Source organism: Mobula hypostoma, chromosome 13, assembly GCF_963921235.1.
Source record: "Mobula hypostoma chromosome 13, sMobHyp1.1, whole genome shotgun sequence".
Classification (NCBI taxonomy): domain Eukaryota; kingdom Metazoa; phylum Chordata; class Chondrichthyes; order Myliobatiformes; family Myliobatidae; genus Mobula; species Mobula hypostoma.
Window position 1 is genome coordinate 58,622,605 of NC_086109.1, and position 22,400 is coordinate 58,645,004.

Here is a 22,400-nt window from a genome sequence, read left to right on the forward strand (position 1 = left end):
GTGCACAGTTTTCATACTGTATTAGAGGAAGAACGTGGAAGTTTTAGAGGATCTCACCCAGGATTAAAGAGTCTCACCCAGGATTAGAAAACTTGGACAATTTTGGATTATTTTCTTGGAGCGTTGGAGATTTAGGGGAGAACCGATAGAAGTATATAAAATTATGAGTGCCATAGATAGCCGAGATATCCTTTTCCCATGGAGTGGTGATGTCAAATACTCTACAGCGTAAATTTAAAGAGGGGGGAAGAGTTTAAAAGAGATTCGCAACTCAAGTTTTTTTAAACGCAAACTGGCAGCTGTCGGTGGTGGTGAAAAGAGATACTTCAAGCGGGCATAGGATGAAGGAATATGGGTCACGTGTAGATAAGATTAATTTGGCATTATGGTCGGCAGAGACATGATGAGCCGAAGGGTCTGTTTTTTAAAATTTTGTTCTATGAAAGGGTGCAATTATTTATGATGTTCTGTTTAAAAATGAATCACCCGGTTTTGGATAACTGCTTCTATCGCAGCTTCCAAACTACATCGATCCTGCCGGTTTAATTGAATTGCCATCAGCATTCACTCCAGGGACTAAACACGCGCGCTCCCGGCTCGGGCGCGTTCCCGCGTCCCTGTGACGTATATCAGGCATTGCTGCGCAGCCGCAGGCGGGTATAAGGGTGGAAGATGGCGGCAAGCGGGTTGTGGGTCTTCTTACTTTTGTTGGTAGTGCTGCTTACTGGCGTTGTCGGGGATGGGAATCGGGCGAAGGCCGGCAAGAAGAAAAAAGACATCCGCGATTACAACGATGCCGATATGGCGAGATTGCTGGAGGAGTGGGAGGTAACAAACTCAGGGGTGGAGTGAGCCTGTTAGCTCGGTTCGGGCCCCTGTTAACCCGGGCCCTAGCTCTGCCTAGTGCAGACCTCCGGCACAGGATGTCTAGACGCTCTGTGCATTCCAAAATCGCCACCTGGGTTTGGACCATCCTGTTAATCCTTTGATCCAGGATCAATTGCGTTCTGTAAAGCCCATATAGACATTGCTCCATGAGTTAGAGTAGAGGGGAAACGCTCTGGGGTTCTGTGTTATGTATGGAATGAAATATACCGGGTACAGTTTTATAAAACATAAATGACAGAGCAGGAAGTTGGATGAAAGCTATTAAGCTATTTCTCCTGTCCCAGCGTCAGTATTAAGGGTAATGTTAAAATGTATAATGAAAGGTGGAATTACCAAACCATGAAACGACTGATGGGATTGGGCAAGGATGTCGAGGATTTATGAAAAGCAAATGCTGTTTTTGAATTCGCTGTGATACTTTGAGGAAGTACCTAGTGGAATAGATGAGGAAGAGCTTGTCGAAATAAAGTTATTGGATACCTGCAAGGATTTTGAGGTTCCACGCGGGAAGTTGGTTAGCAAGGTTATTATACAGATTTGGGGATAATATGCTGATATGATTCAAGAATTGCTTGTCTGAAAGTAACAAGAATGTAAAATATTTTCCAGTTGGCCAGTGAAAATCAGTGACATGACACAGAGACTGGTGCTTGATTTGTGATCCACAGCAGTGATGTGGCTGAAATGAAGTTTCAATGTGATATAGACAAAGTGGATGAGGTTATGTATCATGTAATGCCATGTGGAAAATGTGGGGGCATTCACTTTGGTGCAGAAAGCAGACATGCATAGTTTTTAAAGATTGTGTTGAAACTCCAAAGGAACAAATGTACCCAGGTTGCTGAGAGCCAATGTATCAGTTGCAGCAAGCAATTAGGATGAAAAATTACTGTGTTAGTCTACTGCCCTCATAATACAGATATATAAAACTACACGGTGAATTAAATACCTTCTCAAAAATCACATGAGACAAAAGCTTCCTTCAGGGTTTTTAATGACATCTTGCTTGTGAAGCTGCAGAAATTTGAGTAAATTACATTTTCAATTCATTACAGAATTGTCGTGTGCCTGAATATGCTAACACTGAGTTATTTTTATACTTATACTTCATTGTCGCCAAACAATTGATACTAGAACGTACAGTCATCACAGCGATATTTGATTCTGCGCTTCCTGCTCCCTGGATTACAAATATTAAATATTAAAGATATTAAAAATAGTAAAAATTAGTAAATATTAAAAATTTAAATTATAAATCATAAATAGAAAATAGAAAAATGGAAAGTAAGGTAGTGCAAAAAAACCGTGAGGCAGGTTTGGATATTTGGAGGGTACGGCCCAGATCCGGGTCAGGATCGGTTCAGCAGTCTTATCACAGTTGGAAAGAAGCTGTTCCCAAATCTGGCCGTACGAGTCTTCAAGCTCCTGAGCCTTCTCCCGGAGGGAAGAGGGATGACAAGTGTGTTGGCTGGGTGGGTCGTGTCCTTGATTATTCTGGCAGCACTGTTCCGACAGCGTGTGGTGTAAAGTGAGTCCAAGGACAGAAGATTGGTTTGTGTGATGTGCTGCGCCGTGTTCACAATCTTCTGCAGCTTCTTCCGGTCTTGGACAGGACAACTTCCATACCAGGTTGTGATGCACCCTAGAAGAATGCTTTCTACGGTGCATCTATAAAAATTAGTGAGGGTTTTAGGGGACAGGCCAAATTTCTTTAGTTTTCTCAGGAAGTAAAGGCGCTGGTGGGTCTCGCAATCATTGTTAACTAAAGTAATACACACACGTGCAGCACTCATAACCAGGCTGTGTAAACGAGTAAACTCATGGCTCAATATCTTAATAATGGCAAACAATAACTATAATACTTCCTTTAAAATATATCTACCAATATTTATATATAGGCATCCTTTAGTCTCACGTGACCATGGATTTGCACCTTGGAAGGTTTCCAGGGCGCAGGCCTGGGCAAGTTTGTATGGAAGACCAGCAGTTGCCCATGCTGCAAGTCTTCCCTCTCCACGCCACCAATGTTGTCCAAGGGAAGGGCATTAGGACCCATACAGCTTGGCATCAGTGTTGTTGCAGAGTAATGTGTGGTTAAGTGCCTTGCTCAAGGACACAACACGCTGACTCAGCCAATGCTGTTTCAAGGGCAAATAATGAGTGGATGAAGATGGATGTCTTTCTACCATGTGCTTCAAAATGAAATCTAAATGAATCCATGGGGAAAATTTTTATTTATATTTAAAAAGAATACTTTCTAGGCTTTACTTTCTGGGCATCAGAGATGTTCTGTTTCTTCATAGGATGGGATTTCCCCTCCTCACCCACCACTCCATGAGTTTCGATACTTGCCTATTCACCTCTTCCCTTGCTTCTATTCAGGGCCTCAAACAGTCCTTCCAGGTGAGGCATCACTTCACCTGTGAATCTGTTGGAATTGGTTATTGCATCCGATGCTCCTGATGCGGTTTCCTGTACATTGGTGAGACCCATTGTAAACTGGGAGACTGCTTAGTTGAGCACGTCTACGTTGTCCAATTAATTTAATTCCTCTCCCGATCCTGTTCCGATATGTCCATCCATGGCCTCTTCTTCCACCACATTGAGGCCACCCTCAGGGTGGAGGAGCAACACCTCATTCAATTTGTGTAGCCTCCGATCTGATGGCATGAACATCAATTTCTTCTCTCCCCCCCCCACCCTTCCTATTCTCCTCTCAGGCCTCTTGCCTCTTCTCCCCACCTGCCTATTACCTCCCCTTGGTGCCCTCCTTCCGTTTCCCATGGTACACTCTCCTCTCCTATCAGATTCCTTCTCCTCAAGGCCTTTACCTTTCCCACTCACCTGGCTTGACCGAACACCTTCTAGTCCTTCTTCCTTTCTCCTACCTTTTTATTCACGCATCTTCCCCCCTCCTTTCTGGTCTTGAAGAGTCTCGGCTAGAAAAGTGGGCTATTTATTCATTTCCATAAATGCTGCCTCCAGCATTTTGTGTGTGTTGGCCTGAACAGTTTGCCTTTATTACGAGAGCATTAAGAAATTTAATTAAAATTGTTTTGAGCCTTGGTGAGATTGTATCTGGAATATCGTGTACAATATTGGTCTCTGCCAAAGAAAGAAAGTATTTACTGTTGAGGGGTGGGGTTGAAGGTGCAATGTACCAATGCTAGGGATGACAGGTTTGCTATAAATGGAAACATTTTAGAGAATACTGCATCACAGGAACAAATTCTTTGGCCCATCTACTCCCTGCTGAACTATTAATTTACCGCATCCCATTGACCTACAGCTAGACCATAGCCCTCCATACTCCTCCCATCCATGTACCTATCCAAATGTCTCATAAACGTTGGAATCGAACCCACATTCACCATTTCCCCTGGAAACTTGTTCTGTGCTCTCATCACATTAAGTGAAGAAGCTCTTCTCAGGTTCCCCTTAAAACTTCTGCTTTTCACCCTTAATACTTGATTTCTAGTTCCTGTCTTACCCAACCTCAGTGGAAAAAGCTTGCTTGCATTTACCCTATCTATACCCCTTATAATTTTGTATACTTTTATCAATTCTCCTCTCATTCTGCTACATCTAGGAATAAAGTCCAAACCTATTTACCTTTTCCTGCATGACTTAATCCTGACAGCATCCTTGTAAATTTTCTGTGCACTCTTTTAATCTTATTGATGTCTTTCCTGTAGTTAGGTGATCAGAACTGGACACAATACTCCAAATTAGGCCTCACCAGTGTCGTATACAACTTCAACAGAGCATCCCAACTCCTGTGCTCATGCTTTGATTTATGAAGGCATATGTGCCAAAAGCTCTCTTTATGACACCACTTTCAAGGAATTGAGGATCTGTATTCCCAGAGCCCTCTGTTCTACCGCAGGCCCTAGTACTGTACTGCTCAGCATACAAGTCCCTAACCTGGTTTGTCCTACCGAAATGCAGCACATCACACTTGTCTACATTAAATTCATTTTACCATTTTTCCAGCTGGTGCAGATACAGATGCAAGCTCTGATAGCCTTCCTTGCTGTCCACTACACCTCCAATCTTGCTGTCATCTTCAAATTTGCTGATTTAGTTTATCCCATTGTCACCCAGATCATCGATGTAGATGACAAACAATAATGGACAATAATGACCCCAGTAGCCCACCACTAGTCATAGATGCATTACCACACTGGCTTCTCCTGCAAAGCCAATGTCTAATTCAATTTACTACCTCAGCCTGAATGCCAAATGACTGAACCTTCTTGACCAACCTCTCATGTGGGACCTGGTTATAGGAATTGCTAAAGTTCGTGTAGACAACATACACTGCCTTAGCTTTATCAAGTTTCCTGGTAACTTCAAAAAGTTCTGTAAGATTGCTCAGGCATGATCTACCATGCACAGAGCCATGTTAACTATTCCTAATCAGTCCCTGTCTATTCAGATACTTGTATATCCAATCCCATAGAATACCTTCCAATAACTTACTACTGATGTCAGGCTTGCCAGCCTATAATTTCCTGGTTTATTCTTAGAGCCTTTCTTAAATAATGGTACAGCATTAGTTATCCTCCAGAACTCCGGCACTTCGCCCGTGGCTAAGAACATTTTAAATATCTTTACTGGGGTTTGTGCCAGTTCTGCACTAGCCTCCCACAAGAAGGTCTGAAGGAATACCCTGTCAGGCCCTGTGGATGTGTCTCACATCTCCTCTGTATTCTGTATGCAGTCCATGACTTCACTGCTGTTTTGCTTCACTTCTGTAGGTTTTTTGTTCGTCTCCTGAGTAAATACAGATGCAAAAAATTCAAGAACTCCCACATCTCTTTTGACTCCATGCAGAGATCTGATCTTCAAGTAAATCCCTTGCTAAATTGAATATTCTTTAAAGTTTAGAAGTTCTCACCAAAATTTACGAAATGTTTAAAGGGTTAGATGTAGAGAGGGCTGTTTAGTAATAAGGACATTGTTTAAAATAGAGTGTAGGCCATCTAGGGCAGAGATGAGGAAAAAATCTCTATACTCAAAAATATGGTTTTGGAATTCGATCCCATAGGGATGCAGAGGCTTCGTCACTGAGTTGATTCAAAACAGAGCATAGTAGATTTCTTGATACTAAGGCAATCAGTATATTGCAGGAAAATGAGCAGCCATAGCCTTAAGGAAATATGGAGCAGAGTGAAATAACTACAGGCCCTTTTCTTTTTCTGTTCTCCTTTTTGCTTTTACAAGTTTGGATGCTAGAAGCAGATTTTGTACTTTCAAGTGAGGCAGTTCAAAACTTAATAACTTGTTGATGAGATGTCTAATTTTGCAGTGTTGTGCAAGAACAAGGCACTTTGTCTTGTTCATTTGCAATTTTTCTTTAAATATTTCTCATTTGGAAGCTATGATTCTGCGTTCTACACTTTTAAAGGAGGGTTGAGCTGTCACTCTTTGGTGATCTTGCAGAAATGTTTACGGGCTATTTATTTATTAACTACTAGACTAGATAATAAGAACCATTATATAGATTTAAAATCACTAGCAAATGGTAGTGAGATTGTTCTGGTGGCCTACCACTTTGAATCAGTTCTTGGGTTTAGCTGGGCATGTTTTGTCTTTATCATGCACTTTTATTTAAGTAGGGATTTTCATTTGAGGAACCTGTACAACTTGTAAAGCATAAATAAGTCGTTTTGCAGAGGTTGTATGATTATTCTTCACAGGCTGGATTAAGGGTGACGCTTCATCTCCAGTTGTGAGTTGGCTGATAATACTGGTGTAGGAGCTATACACTCTACGAAGGGTAGACAAGTTACTTAACAAGTGGGTTGTTTGGGAATTGGGAGGGCTTGTACAATGAATAATTGGGCCTTTGGAAGTATTGAGGAACAAAGACCTTGATGTTGCAAGTCCAAGAATCTCTACGGATATCAGCATAGGTAGGTAAGAATGCATAATAGTATATATTCCTTCATTAGCTGGGCATAGAATCTGGGAGGATCTGGTACCACTTTAATAAACATAGCAGATACAATGTATTTTGACATGATTAATTTAACTTGTATGTAAATGTGAAGTTATTCGCTTTGTCAGGGAAACTAGTGAGGCAGGGTATTATTTAACAATGAATGGTCAGAAAATTATTTCCTGGGTATCAGACAACATGTGAGCTCTAGTAGTTCAAAGCACTGCTACCCCGAAGATCACAGCACACAACATGGTATGTCTGCTTTGCAGTTTGATGTTGAATATATCTGGGTGCATTTTTCCTCTGAACTAAGGCCCAGGTGATGCCCAGATGAAGTGCAACAGCTTCCCAATTGTAATAGACTTCTCAATATGCTGCTCACAAAATACTTTGAGAGGCATTGCTCACTGGCTTCAAAACTGCTAAAGAGAATACTTTAATTTTGATAAGTACTCTCAGGCTATTAAAAACAAAAAAAGAAAATTTGAGATGAAAAAAAATGCTTATTTTGAAATCAACTCAAGCAAAAAAATATAATTTACCTTGCATACATGCTTTTGAATGCGGTTGTTCGTAGTTGAAATGAGTGAATCCATTGGATTGTTTTAGCCCACATATTTTCCAGTCTAACTTCTGGGAAGCCTGTGAAAATATGTTCGTCTGTTTGGAGTCCATCAAGGGCAGCATTTGTTCAAAATCAGATTTATTATCACTGTCTTACGAGACATGAACTTTGTTTTGTGGCAGCATGGAACTACTGTAAGTTACTTGAAATGATTATCTGAGTGGAATTGAACATTCCCCTGATAGTAATGAGCTTCATTCTTTCACCAACCTTTCCCTACATGCCCCCCCGTTACATAAATTTAAAAAACGTACAACTTCAAGTGGAATAACTGCTTGTCTGTGGAGTATTTATAGGGTTCATTTAGTTCTAAGATGAGTAAAGTCACTAAGCAGGTCCAGCTCCCTTTCCAAGTTTGGCGACAATAAAGTATAAAGTATAAATTTTCATTAGTTAGTTACCCTCTGAACTTTGGTCAGTAAAGCTCAATGTGCAAAGTTCAAATGAATTTAAAAATGACAATCATTTATTCATGGAAAAAATTGTAATGTTTTATTTTTATGTAGAAAGATGATGATATAGAGGAAGGGGATCTACCGGAGCACAAGAGAACCTCACCGCCAATAGACTTCTCCAAAATTGATGCCAGCAATCCTGAAAGCCTTCTGAAGATAACCAAGAAAGGCAAGACACTAATGATATTTGTCACGGTGTCAGGAAGTCCCACTGAGAAGGAAACGGAAGAGATTACCAGTCTTTGGCAAGGCAGTCTCTATAATGCAAATTTTGATGTACAAAGGTAAGTGGTGGAACATTATGGCTCAGTGAATTGTAGATTTGCAAAGCTAACCTTGAAGATTTGTTTTAAAATGCTTTGTATGTTTTCTGCTCTGGGGTATCAGGAAAGATCTGATTTTTGTGAGCTCACTGCTCAGGTTGCACACAGGAACTCTGCAGGATCCGTTTTAGCCCATGTGCCTAATTGGTCATCCTGACTTAAAATTGTACATTGGCTCGTGATCATTCAAGCTCATACATGAATATCCCATCTGATGTTGGCCCCATTTGTGCTACTGCAAATGAGATGCATGCAGCTTCTGATATTTTTGGGTTGATGTTCAATTCCCTGCAGAGTTGGACCTGGTTTTGTTAGGAATGCAAAACAATTTTATTCAAGGAAAGAATGATATATTGAATTTTTAAGATTTGTGCTTTCCATGTGGATGTCATGGATTTAGGATCACAGGCAAGTAAGTGTAAGCACAGATAAAACATTGAAGACCTGAGGATTACCTTATAACTTGTTGCAGCAAGAATTGTTGAATCATTCATGTATTTTGCACTTATTTCCAGCTTTAGAGCTCTGAAATGTTCTTTTTAAAGTCTTTTCATAAACATAACTGAAGCAGATCATTGTACTGTTTGTAGAATCCTTTGGAAAACATTTTGCACACTATAATGGTGTTTGCAGTTCAAAGGGTGTAGTGACATAAACCGGTGATATTAAACTTGATTCTGAAGATTGCAAGAGACCACAAACATGGATTTTTGAGATTATTTGATAGCATCAATAGATTTAATGTATAACAGAGAAAACATGTGAAATTCAGCGGGTGCATTGTGTCTATGGAGGGAGAGAGACAGTTAATATTTCAGGTAAATTATCCGTCAGTGTTCTGAAGATTGCAAAAGACCACAAACCCTCAGTGTTAAGACCAGTCTATTTTGACCTTTAAGGCAATTGATTGCTGAGTATTTCCAGTATTTTTTGTTTTTATATCAGATTTCCAGCATCTGTATGTTTTTTGACCTTTAATAGATTTATTCTTCTGCAGTTTGTAACTGTTGGAAAACACACAGTTTAATAAGCAGAAAGACTTGTGTTACATTCCCACTCCCTTGTTTAAAAAGACATTAGTTCGAAGCTTAACTTATTTGGAGTTTTTCAAAAAGTGATCTTATGTTGGAAAAGGGGAAAAAAAATAAACTTTTATTGCTCTAAATGAACCTTTTTTTCTCTTTCAAAACCAAGTCATAATCAATATATGGTGACTGTTAATTTTTAGCTATTTATGCAATGTTTTTAGAACATAGAACATAGAAATCTAAAGCACATTACAGGTCCTTCAGCCCACGATGTTGTGCTGACCATGTAGCCTACACTAGAAACTGCCAAGAATTTACCGACTGCATTGCCCTTTATTTTTCTAAGCTCCATGTACCTATCTAAGAGTCTCTTAAAAGACCCTATTGTATCCGCCTCTACCACCATCACTGGCAGTGTTTTCCACGAACCACTACTCTCTGTGTGAGAAGCTTACCTCTGACATCCTCCTTGTACCTACTTCCAAGTATCTTGAAACTATGCCCCTCGTGTAAGCCATTTGAGCCCTGGGAAAAAGCCTCTGGCTATCCACACAATCAATGCCTCTCATCTTATACACCTCTATCAGGTCACCTGTCATCCTCTGTCGCTCTGAAGAGAAATGGCCAAGTTCACTCAACCTATTCTCATAAGGCACATTCTCCAATCCAGTAACATCCTGGTAAATCTCCTCTGCACTCTCTCTATAGTCTCCACATCTATCCTGTATTGAGATAACCAGAACTGAACACAGTACTCCAAGTGGGGTCTAACTAAGGTCTTGTATAGCTTTAACACTACCTCACGGCTCTTGAACTCAGTCCCATGGTTGAAGAGGGCCACCACATCTTGCACCTTCTTAACAATACTGTCAACCTGCGCAGCAGCTTTGAGTGTCCTATGGCCACGGGCCCCAAGATCTCACTGATCCTCCACACTGCCAAGAGTCTTACCATTAATATTATATTTTGTCTTCAAATTTGACCTACCAACATGAACCACTTCACACTTATCTGGGTTGAAGTCTCAGTCCAGTTCTGTATCCTATCGATGTTGCGCTGTAACCTGTGACAACCCTCCAGACTATCCACAATACCCCCAAATTTGGTGTCATTACCAAACTGACTAATCCACTCTACTACTTCCTCATCCAGGTCATTTATGAAAATTACAAAAGGGTGGGGGGGGGGTCCCCAGAACAGATCCCTGCAGAACACCACTGGTCACCGTCCTCCATGCAGAATACAAACCATCTACAACCACCCTTTGCCTTCTGTGGGAAAGCCAATTCTGGATCCACAAAGTGAGGTCTCCTTGGATCCCATGCCTCATTACTTTCTGAATGAGCCTGGCATGGGGAACCTTATCAGATGCCTTACTGAAGTGCATACACACTGCAACCACTGCTCTATTTTTATCAATGTGTTTTGTTGCATCCTTAAAGAATTCAGTTAGGTTCATAAAGCATGACCTGCCCTTGACAAAGCCAGGCTGATTATCCCTAATCAAAGTATGACTCTCCAAATGCTCATAAATCCTGTCTCTCGGGATCTTCTCCAGCAACTTGTCCACCACCGAAGTAAGACACACTGGTCTTTAATTTCCTGGGTCAAGAGAACTAAGTTTGCAACCTTCTAATCCTCTGGTACTTCTCCCATCGCTATTGATGATGCAGAGATCATTGCTAGAAGGTCATGCAAATACTTGCCGCATTTCTGCCATGCATTTCCCTGAGAACATCTGCCAATTTATGTTCTCGAGTTCCTGCCTAAATGTAAGGAGAAGCTACGTGACTGAAGCAGAACAATCAGCTTAACAGTAAACTGATTAAAAAGTCAGTTAACACACAGCAAAGTTGCTGGTGAACGCAGCAGGCCAGGAGCATCTCTAGGAAGAGATACAGTCGACGTTTCGGGCCGAGACCCTTCATCAGGACTAACTGAAGGAAGAGCTAGTAAGAGATTTGAAAGGGGGAGGGGGAGATCCAAAATGATAGGAGAAGACAGGAGGGGGACGGATGGAGCCAAGAGCTGGACAGGTGATTGGCAAAAGGAATATGACAGGATTGTGGGACAGGAGGCCCAGGGAGAAGGAAAAAGGGGAGGGGGGGGAACCAGAGGATGGGCAAGGGGTATAGTCAGAGGGACAGAGGGAGAAAAAGGAGAGGGAGAGAAAGAATGTGTGTATATAAATAAATAATGGATGGGGTATGAGGGGGAGGTGGGGCATTAGCGTAAGTCAGAGAAGTCAACGTTCATGCCATCAGGTCGGAGGCTACCCAGACGGAATACAAGGTGTTGTTCCTCCAACCTGAGTGTGACTTCATCTTTACAGTAGAGGAGGCCGTGGATAGACGTATCAGAATGGGAATGGGATGTGGAATTAAAATGTGTGGCCACTGGGAGATCCTGCTTTCTCTGGCGGACAGAGCGTAGGTGTTCAGCAAAACGATCTCCCAGTCTGCGTCGGGTCTCGCCATTATATAGAAGGCCACATCGGGAGCACCGGACGCAGTATATCACCCCAGCCGACTCACAGGTGAAGTGTCGCCTCACCTGGAAGGACTGTCTGGGGCCCTGAATGGTGGTAAGGGAGGAAGTGTAAGGGCATGTGTAGCACTTGTTCCGCTGACAAGGCTAAGTGCCAGGAGGGAGATCAGTGGATGGGGTGGACGAATGGACAAGGGAGTCGCGTAGGGAGCGATCCCTGTGGAAAGCAGAGGCGGGGGAGGGAAAGATGTGCTTAGTGGTGGGATCCCGTTGGAGGTGTCAGAAGTTACGGAGAATAATATGTTGGACTTGGAGGCTGGTGGGGTGGTAGGTGAGGACCAGGGGAACCCTATTCCTAGTGGGGTGGTGGGAGGATGGAGTCAGAGCAGATGTGCGTGAAATGGGGGAGATGTGTTTGAGAGCAGAGTTGATGGTGGAGGAAGGGAAGCCCCTTTCTTTAAAAAAGGAGGACATCTCCCTTGACCTGGAATGAAAAGCCTCATCCTGAGAGCAGATGTGGCAGAGACGGAGGAATTGCGAGAAGGGGATGGCATTTTTGCAAGAGACAGGGTGAGAAGAGGAATAGTCTAGATAGCTGTGAGAGTCAGTAGGCTTGTAGTAGATATCAGTAGATAAGCTGTCTCCAGAGATAGACAGAAAGATCTGGAAAGGGGAGGGAGGTGTCGGAAATGGACCAGGTAAACTTGAGGGCAGGGTGAAAGTTGGAGGCAAAGTTAATAAAGTCAACGAGCTCAGCATGCGTGAAGGAAGCAGTGCCAAATGCAGTCGTCGATGTAGCGAAGGAAAAGTGGGGGACAGGTACCAGAATAGGCACGGAACATAGATTGTTCCACAAACCCAACAAAAAGGCAGGCATAGCCAGGACCCATACGGGTGCCCCTAGCTACACCTTTAGTTTGGAGGAAATGGGAGGAGTAAAAGGAGAAATTATTAAGAGTAAGGACTAATTCCGCTAGACGGAGCAGAGTGGTGGTAGAGGGGAACTGATTAGGTCTGGAATCCAAAAAGAAGCAGAGAGCTTTGAGACCTTCCTGATGGGGGATGGAGGTATATAGGGACTGGACACCCATGATGAAAATAAAGCGGTGGGGGCCAGGGAACTTAAAATCATGGAAAAGTTTAAGAGCGTGAGAAGTGTCACGAACATAGGTAGGAAGGGATTGAACAAGGGGGGATAAAACCATGTCGAGGTATGCAGAAACGAGTTCGGTGGGGCAGGAGCAAGCTGAGACAATGGGTCTGCCAGGACAGGCTGGTTTGTGGATCTTGGGTAGGAGGTAGAAACGGGAAGTGCGAGGTGTGGGAACTATAAGGTTGGTAGCAGTGGATGGGAGATCCCCTGAGCGGATAAAGTTGGTGATGGTGTGGGAGACAATGGCCTGGTGCTCCTTAGTGGGGTCACGATCAAGGGGTAAATAAGAGGAGGTATCCGCGAGTTGTCGCTGTGCCTCGGCAAGGTAGAGGTCAGTACGCCAGACTACAACAGCACCCTCCTTATCGGCGGGTTTAATAGTGAGGTTAGGATTAGTGTGGAGGGAGTGGAGAGCAGAGCGTTCGGAAGGAGTAAGGTTGGAATGGGAACAAGGTGCGGTGAAGTCGAGACGGTTGATGTCCCGTCGGCAGTTAACAATAAAGAGATCCAGAGCGAGCAGAAGACCAGAGCGGGGTATCCATGAAGAGGAGGAGGGTTGAAGACGGGAGAAGGGGTCATCGGTGGGGGTGGAGGAGTCCTTGCCGAAGAAGTAGGCTCAGAGACGGAGACGGTGGAAGAAGAGTTCCGCGTCATGGCGAACATGGAACTTGCTGAGGTGTGGGCGAAGGGGGACAAAGGTGAGGCCCTTACTGAGAACAAAGCATTCTGCCTCAGACAGTTGCAGGTTGGAGGGGATGGTAAAGACCCGGCATGGATGAGAGCTGGGATCAGAGGGGGGAGACTGGAGGTGTCAGTGGAGTGGGGGAGGGTTGGGGTGAGAGGAAGATGGAGTCTCTGAGGGCCCAGGAGCTGACGGTGGGATCTGAGGGAGACGGGGTTGCAGAGTGGTGGTGGGGGATGGGGAGACGGGAGTCACAATAGCAGCACATAAAGACCCAGCCTGGAGTTCAAGGCTGGATTTGCAGTTATTATTCATTATAAATTACTATTATAAATCAGTTGTTATTGTGGATTTAAATTGTTTATCTTTAACAAAGTAACACAGTGCTGGAGGCATTTGGCATGTCAGATAGCAAGTGGATAGTTGACGTTTTGGGTTGAGTCCTTTCAGTAGGACTCTACATTTAACAAATCTGTAATAGCTGTAGTTATTTATTCTGCAAATGTGAGTAGTTAATTGCAGTATACTGTTTCCTTATGATTGTTCCCTATGCTGCTTCTAGATGACAATTTAACTTTTTAATGTTTTGGTTGTAATTGAATGAAGATGAAAAGACTGTATGGACGTAAACAATGACAACTGGGATGAGCATGCAAAGTAACACAGGAGTAAGCTAGATATCCCTTTGAACTTGCCTTGTCTTTTACTAGACTTCACTTTCTTGAATTCATCCCATAGTCTTTGTTTTGCTTAATATGCCAAAACCTATCGACCTCTGTTTCAAGTGAATTTGGAATAGTGAATGACAAAGAACTACCAGCCTCTGTTGGACCCCTTTCTTCAAAACGTCTTTTAACTAAATCTTAGTAAGTCCTGATCATCCAGTCCTGATGAAAGATCTTGGCCAGAAATGTCAGCTGTTTTCATTTCCATAGGTGCTGCCTGACTTGAGTTCTTTCTGCATCTTGTATGTGTTGCTAAAGCCTCTTAATCTTCAGTTGATTAACACAAACTGTCTTCTCTTGTGCAGATACAGTGGTACAGAATCAGAACGTACTGTTCAATAGCTAGTTTTGATGGTCTTAAAAGTATCAATGGATGTTCCATTGTTTTGACAAAATATTTACAAGTGTCAGTACAAGAGATTGCCTTATCACTTTCCAAAGCAAATCTCTTATGACCTACCATTGTACAACTGACACCTCTCATCCTCCTTCACTCCAAAGAGAATAGCCATAGTTCATGCAACCTTTCCTCATAAAACATGTTCCCTAATCCTGTTAAATCTCCTGTGCACCCCCTCTAAAGCCTCCACATCCACCCTATAATGAGGGGATCAGTACTGAACACAGTACTCCAAGTATGGTCTAACCAGAGTTTATAGAGCTGCTACATTACTTTGCAGCTTTTAAGCTCAGTCCCCCAACAAATGAAGGCCAGTACACCATATGTTTCATCAGGGTGCTCCGATTTCCTCCCACATTTCAAAGATGTATGTTTAAGGTGAGTAAATTGTGGGCATGCTGTATTGTCTCTGGAGGTGTGGGAATAGTTCAGTTGTGCCCCCTTGCTGATTTGATTTGACGCAAATGGCACATTTCACTATATTTTGACTTACATATGACAAATAAAGCAAATTTTTATCTCAATGTTAAAAATATGCCTCTTAACCACTCTATCAACTTAACCGGCAACTTTGAGGGATCTGTAGACTTGGACCCCAAGATCCCTGTGTTCCTCCACATTGGAAAATCAAACCTGGAGGTGAAGTGCAAGTTAAATGGAGGATTCTTAGCAAAGTTTATCACTTAACACTTTCCCAGATTGAACTCTATCTGCCAGTTCTGTGCCCAGCTCTGCATCCTGTCTATATACTTTCGTAACTTCTTACAAGATTCTGTGTTATCTACAATACTATCAAACTTCATGTCATCTGCAAACTTACCCACCTTTCCACTTCCAAGTCATTTATAAAAATAACAATGAGCAGGAGACCCAGCACAGAGCCCGGTGGAACAGTAATCACTGACCTCCAGACAGAGTACGGTTCATCTATTATCTTTTGTGGGCAAGTCCATTCTGAACTCATACAGTCAAATCTCCATGGATCCCATGCCTCATAACTTTCTGGATGAGCATACCAGAGGAACCTTGTCAACTGCTCTACCTTCATCAATTTGTTTAGTCACCTTGAAAAACACAGCCAGGCACATGAGGTGTGATCTGCCTCTCACAAAGCAGTGCTGAATATCCCTCAACACACACAAAATGCCAGATGAACTCAGCAGGCCAGGTAGCATCTATGGAAACGAGTACAGTCGCCATTTCGGGCTGAGAACTTTCAGCAGAACTGGAGGGGGAAAAGGCTGAGGAGTAAATTTAAAAGGTGGGGGGTGGGGCGGTGAGAGAGAAGCACAAGGTAATAGGTGAAACCTGAAGGGAGAGGGATGAAGTAAAGAGCTGGGAAGTTGATTGGTGAAAAAGATACAGGGCTGGGGAAGGGGGAGGCTGATAGAAGAGCAGACAAGGTCATGGAAGAAATATAAGTGGGGAGGAGCACCAGAGGGAGGCGATGAGCAGGCAAGGAGATAGGTGAGATGGGGAAAAGGGGATGGGGAATGTTGAAGGAGGGGGCGGTCGCATTACCGGAAGTTCTAGAACTCGATGTTCGTGCCATCAAGTTGGAGGCTACACAGATGGAATACAAGGTGTTGTTTCTTCAAACTGAAGGTGACCTCAGCACAACAGTGCAGGAGGCCATAGATAGACATATGGGAATGGGAAGTGGACTTAAAATGGGTGGCCACTGGGCGATCCTGCTTTTACTAGTGGATGGTGCATAGGTGCTTGGCAAAGCGATCTCCCAGTCTATGTCGAGTCTTACCGATATACACGAGGCTACACCAGGAGCACCGGACACAGTATATGACCCCAACAGACTCACAGGTGTAGCGTCGCCTCACCTGGAAGGACTGTTTGGGGCCCTGAATGGGAGTGAGGGAGGAGATGTAGGGGCAGGTGTAACACTTGTTCCGCTTGCAAGGGTAAGTGCCGGAAGGGAGATCAGTGGGGAGGGACGAATGGACAATGGAGTCACATAAGAAGTGATCCCTGTGGAAAGCAAGAAGTGGGGCGGCGGGGAGAGAAAGATGTGCTTGATGGTGGGATCCTGTTAAGAGGTGGCAGAAGTTTCGGAGAATTAACTGCTGATGGGACATCAACCGTCTTAACTTCAGCACTCCTCTCTCCAATTCTGACCTCACTCCTTCTGAATGCTCTGCTCTACCTTGCTGAGACCCAACGCCAACTCGCAGACACCTCCCCTTAATTTTCGAACAGATCCCCCACCAAGGAATACCAGGCCATTTTCTCCCTTGTAGTCATCAACCTTATTACTCTGGGGATCTCCCATCCACTGCCACCAACCTCATTGTTCCCGCACCTTGCACCTCCTTCTCTACCTCCTACCCAAGATCCCCAAACAGGCTTGTCCAGGTAGACTCATTGTTTCAGCTTGTTCCTGCTCTACTGAACTCATATCTGCATTTTTCAACTCTGCTTTATCCCCCCCAGTTCAGTCCCTTCCTACTTGCATCTGTGACACTTCACACGCTCTGGACCTTTTCAGTGATGTCAGGCCCCCTGGCCCCCATCATCTTATTTTCGCTATGGTTGTCCAGTCCCTATACACCTTCATCCCCCACCAGGAGGGCCTCAAAGTTCTCTGTTTCTTTCTGGACACCAGATCCAACCAGCTCCCCTCCACCACCACTCTCCTCTGCCTAGCAGAACTTGTCCTCACTCTTAACAATTTCTCCTTTGGCTCCCACTTTCTTCAAACAAAAGATGTAGTCATGGGCACTTGCGTTGGTCCCAGCTATGCCTGTCTACTTGTCGACTACATAGAACATTCTATGTTCCAAGCCTACTGGTGACCGTTCCGCACTTTTCCTATGCTACATCGACGACTGCATTGGAGCACCCATGCAGATCTTGTCAACTTTACCCACTTTGCCTCCTACTTCCACCCTACCATCAAATTTACCTGGTCCATTTCTGACACCTCCCCCCTCCCCTTTCTTGATCTTTCTGTCTCTGTCTTCGGTGACAGATTATCTACTGATGTTTATTATAAACTCATGGACTATACCTTGTCCCACCCTGTAACTTGTAAAAACACCATCTCCTTCTCTCAATTCCTCCGTGTCCACCGCATCTACTCTTAGGACGAGGCTTTTCATTCCAGAACGAAGGAGATATCCTCCTCCATCAACGCTGCCCTCAAATGCATCTCCTCCATTTCACACATGTCTGCTCCTCACCCCATCTACCCGCCATCCTACCAGGGATGGGGTTTCTCCTGTCCTCACCACCACCCCACCAGATTCGCATCCAGCACATAATTCTCCGGAACTTCTGCCATCTCCAACAGGATCCCGAGCACATCTTTACTGCTTTCTTCAGGGATCGCGCCCTATGCAACTCCCTTGTCCATTCATCCCTCCCTCCTGGTAATTATCCTTGCAAGTGGAACAAGTGCTACACCTCCTCCCTCACTACCATTCAGAGCCCCAAGCAGTCCTTCCAGATAAGGCGATACTTCACCTGTGAGACTGTTGGGGTCATATACTGCGGCTGGTGCTCCTCGTGTTGGTCTCCTATTGGTGAGACTGACGTAGATTGCGAGATTGTTTCACCAGGCACCCACGTTCCATCCGCCAGGAAAAACTGTAACTCCCAGTGGCCACCCATTTTAATTCCGCTTCCCATTCCCATTCTGATATGTCTATCCATGACCTCCTCCACTGTCATGATGAGGTCACACTCAGATTTCAGAAACAATACCTTGTATTCTGTCTGGGTAGCCTCCAACCTGATGGCATGTACATCGAGTTCTCAAACTTCCAGTAATGGCCCCACCATTCCCCACCCTCTTCTCCCTCTCTCACCTTATCTCCTTGCCTGTCCATCGCCTCCCTCTGGTGCTTCTCCTCCCCCCCCCCACCTTTTTTTCCATGGCCTTCAGTCCTCTTCTATCAGACTCCCCCTTCTCCTGCCCTGTAACTCTTTTCACCGATCAACTTCCCAGCTCTTTACTTCATCCCTCCCCCTTCAGGTTTCACCTATCACCTCGTGTTTCTCTCTTCCCCCTCCCCCCCACCACCTTTTAAATCTTCTACTCAGTATTTTTTTCTCCAGTCTTGCCGAAGGATATCGGCCCAAAACTTTGACTGTTTTTTTTTCCATAGATGCTGCCTGGCCTGCTGAGTTGCTGAGTTCCTCCAGCATTTTGTGTATGTTGCTTGGATTTCCAGCATCTGCAGATTTTTTTCTTGTTTCTGACTGTCCCTCACTAAGCTGTGCTTCTCTAAATGTTCATAAATCTTGCCCCTTATAATCCTCTCCATTAGATTGCCCACCACTGATGTATGTGACTTGCTGGTCTGTAATTCCCAGCATTATCCCAGTTACCTTCTTTGAACAGTGGAACAATACTTGCCATCCTCTAATCCTCTGATACAACTGCAGCTGCGGTGATGCAAGGATAGTAGTTAAGATCCCAGCAGTCTCTTCCCTTGCTTCTGGATATATAACATCCGGTTCCAGGGTCATGTGTATCCTAATGTTTTTCAGAAGCTCTATGGGAGAAATTGTGTAAAGTCGGATTTCAGTAAGTTTGGTCTTCTGTAACCTGGGTAGCCTCTGGAGTTTTAAATCTCAATGTATTAGTGTCATTCTATTCTTGTCAATTTGATTCCTTTTGTAGCAGATAATGAAACAGCCATATTTCTATTAATTAGTTATGGCACCTTATGAATGAATCCCTGGTTTTGAATAATTCCTAAATAATTTCTAAAAATAAAACACCTGGTAATCAAGCAAATTGCCTTGAGGGATAATTTTTCTTATTCCATTTGCCAGTTGGAGTCCCTCTTGCTGACCTTGTACATCAGGAAATCGTCTTTGGGTGTCACAACTTTGGGCTATGTTTTCAAGTTTTCTCAAGGTACACAATAGGCAGCTGAGGCTCTCACTAGGGTTGTAAACTAAAGAAAAAGGACTCTGAATTGAAGGATGTGCCAGACATGTATCCCTGTCTTTTAATGCTCAGGTGGTAGTCTTAATATGCAGAAGCCCGTGGAGAATCACGGAAACACAGGCCCCAGCGGCCTAACACCTTCACGCCAGCTGTGATATCCAGATACACTAATCCTATTTATTGCAATAGGTCCCTATCCTCCTGCTCCTTTCCAAGTACCTGTGTAAATGCCTTTTAAATGTTTTAAAGGATCCCTAGCTTACAGAAGACTGACTCCACAAATTCTCTTGCAGATTTTGAAAGAAGGTTATCAAATAATATTCAGATGTTTTCTGGTGTTCAGTAACCAAGTAGATGCAGTATATATTCCATTGCTTTAATTTTGCATAGTCTTAAGATAAACATGAAAGATACTCTTTCATTTCATTGAATTATGGGAAGTATATGCAGTATGATACAGGGGAAGTTGTTCATTTCTGACGTGGAAAAAAAGGTCTCAGGAATGGAATCCTTGTGTAACATAAGTTTACCTGGAATGGTATCTGCCTCCTATCTACTAAAAGCTTGTGTTGCGAATATTTGCCACCCTCTTTGCGGAAGAATTTGCCTTTCAGGTTTCTAATGTTCCTTAATTTTAAATTAAATTTCAAATGGTAGTTTCTCCTGAAAACTATTCATCATAATGTGCAATGATTAACACCTAACACCTTTAATTTCTGATTTAATGTCACCTTGTGTTAAAATTTTTACTCGGTCATGGCCTGGTCACCTTTTCATATATGTGCTCCACTATTTGCCTTGGAAGTTTCTCCTCATTTGACTTGGTGCATAAGTATTCTATTTGTAATTGCTTCAAAATGTTTGATTCTGGGGAGTGTCATGATATGTTTTACCATGTTACAGCACTCTATAAAATTGCTGAAGGATTTGTAGGCTCATCAGCATTGAGCAAAAGGCAAATAAAATTTGTCTTCTGCCTGCTTGTAAGTAGGAGGGAAAAGAAGCTCAATGTAAGAAAATTCAACAAAAGTAGCTCGGGGAAAATCTGTCAGTCAACCTGTCCAGCCTTTCATCATGTACAATCTTTATCTTTTTGAAAACCTTGCCCAATAAAAATCTGTCATCTATTGACTGGGAGAAAATTTCATATTTCCACTTCACATTGCATGGTGAAAGTTACTTTTTGATTTTACTCCTTAGAGCTTCAGTATTAAGTATTCCTTGATATTAGTTTCTCACCAAAAGATCTAATTTCTCGATAATTTATTACCAGATTCTCTTGTTGCATTAAATATAACAATTAGATTACATCTCAACCATCTGAACTTGGTGATTATAGTGAAATTTGAACATTCTTCTCATAAATCAGCATTTCTATTCCTTACAAGATAACATCAATTATTCAGTGCTAAGTATGACGGCACTGCTTTTGTAATTTTGCTTTGCCTTTCTAGTTACTATGATATATCTTATATTGGCCAATTTTGCTCTTAAATTCAAGAATAATTCCTTTTAATTTTACCTTTCCTCTTCTAGATTTGTTGTTGGTTCTGATCGGGCTATATTTATGCTGCGTGATGGAAGCTATGCTTGGGAGATTAAAGACTTCCTGATCAATCAGGAACGCTGTGCAGATGTTACAGTTGAAGGGCAAACGTATCCAGGGAAAGGAGCCGAGAAAAAGAAAAATGAAATCAAGCCGGATAAGAAAAAGCATACAGCAGCTTCACCAAAAAATAATCGGGCCAACAAAAATGAGTTATGAAGTAATTGAGCTAAAGTCTCCTTTTTGCATTATGTGTTGCCTTTTGATGTCGGGATTCTTTAAAATGGAGTTGCAGTCAGATCCAAGATGCTGGATTTTGTAGCTCATGGAAAGTATTTGAAGTTGGAACAATGGTCAGGTCCTAATGCCCAAGTGACTTACAGACCTAATGAAATCAATGTGGGTGCCACTGAAGTACAGTCAATAAAATCAACTCTGACTGCACTTTGGATCATAACACTGAATAGACTGTTTCTTCACGTGGTGATATTTAGATGTAAATCAGGTTCTTGGTCATAATCAAAGTACATTTTTCTCATCCTCAGACTACTTACTGTTGATGACGTACGGTGTTTGGAACATACACTATAACTTCTGTGATATCATTGAATGAGTTATTTTTATTCACTAGTGTTGACTGTACAAAATTTATTTTGGACAGTATGTGGGCACAATTGTTACTGCATTCATGTTTTTGTTACATTTTTGTTGGCAGCCTTTGTCTTGATCAATCTGTATCTAATTACATTACAGTGGTAGACATGACAGTTATATGTGTGTTTTTCATATAAAGGGAAAATAGTTCTCAGTAACTTTTCCAAAGAGAATTGCTCAAAATTGTATTTCATTTTCCTGAACTAACTGTAAATTGGTAAACGTTTTTACAGAATAAACCTGTGTATGCAGTCAGAAGATGATGTCTTGCAGTTGCTGCAAAAAGTTCCTAATAACATCGAGTATACATTATTTGCCACATTACTCTTCTTGTGGCAGCCACTGACTCTTTAAATGTTTGCAAGTATCACTGTACTGAAATTTATTGATCAAGTTACTCAATCCAGGACAATAGCAGTTAAGAAGCTGTAATGAAAGATGCAGAAATGAAAATTTATTTTTGGAAATATTCAGAAGTATTTGAAACACACCACAGATGCTTACTGACATCTTTGCAAGTACAAGCATACAAAATTGAGGTACAAAATGAATAATTGACTATTAAGTACATA

At 42.7% G+C, this 22,400-nt stretch overlaps 1 protein-coding gene across 1 annotated transcript; it reads left to right on the top strand.

The window, feature by feature from the left end:
• The first annotated feature begins 653 nt into the window (after nt 1-653).
• mesd (mesoderm development LRP chaperone) lies at nt 654-22,103 on the top strand. Its single transcript, XM_063065756.1, has 3 exons — nt 654-828; nt 7,967-8,199; nt 21,165-22,103. The coding sequence occupies exons 1-3, from the start codon at nt 673-675 to the stop codon at nt 21,391-21,393; spliced, it is 618 nt and encodes a 205-aa protein (XP_062921826.1). The 5' UTR covers nt 654-672; the 3' UTR covers nt 21,394-22,103.
• The last annotated feature ends 297 nt before the right edge of the window (nt 22,104-22,400 follow it).

Coding starts and splice junctions, on each gene's coding strand:
- mesd (XM_063065756.1), top strand. CDS start 673: ATGGCGGCAAGCGGGTTGTGGGTCTTCTTACTTTTGTTGGTAGTGCTG. Junction 829..7,966: donor GATTGCTGGAGGAGTGGGAG/GTAACAAACTCA, acceptor ATTTTTATGTAG/AAAGATGATGATATAGAGGA. Junction 8,200..21,164: donor GCAAATTTTGATGTACAAAG/GTAAGTGGTGGA, acceptor TTCCTCTTCTAG/ATTTGTTGTTGGTTCTGATC.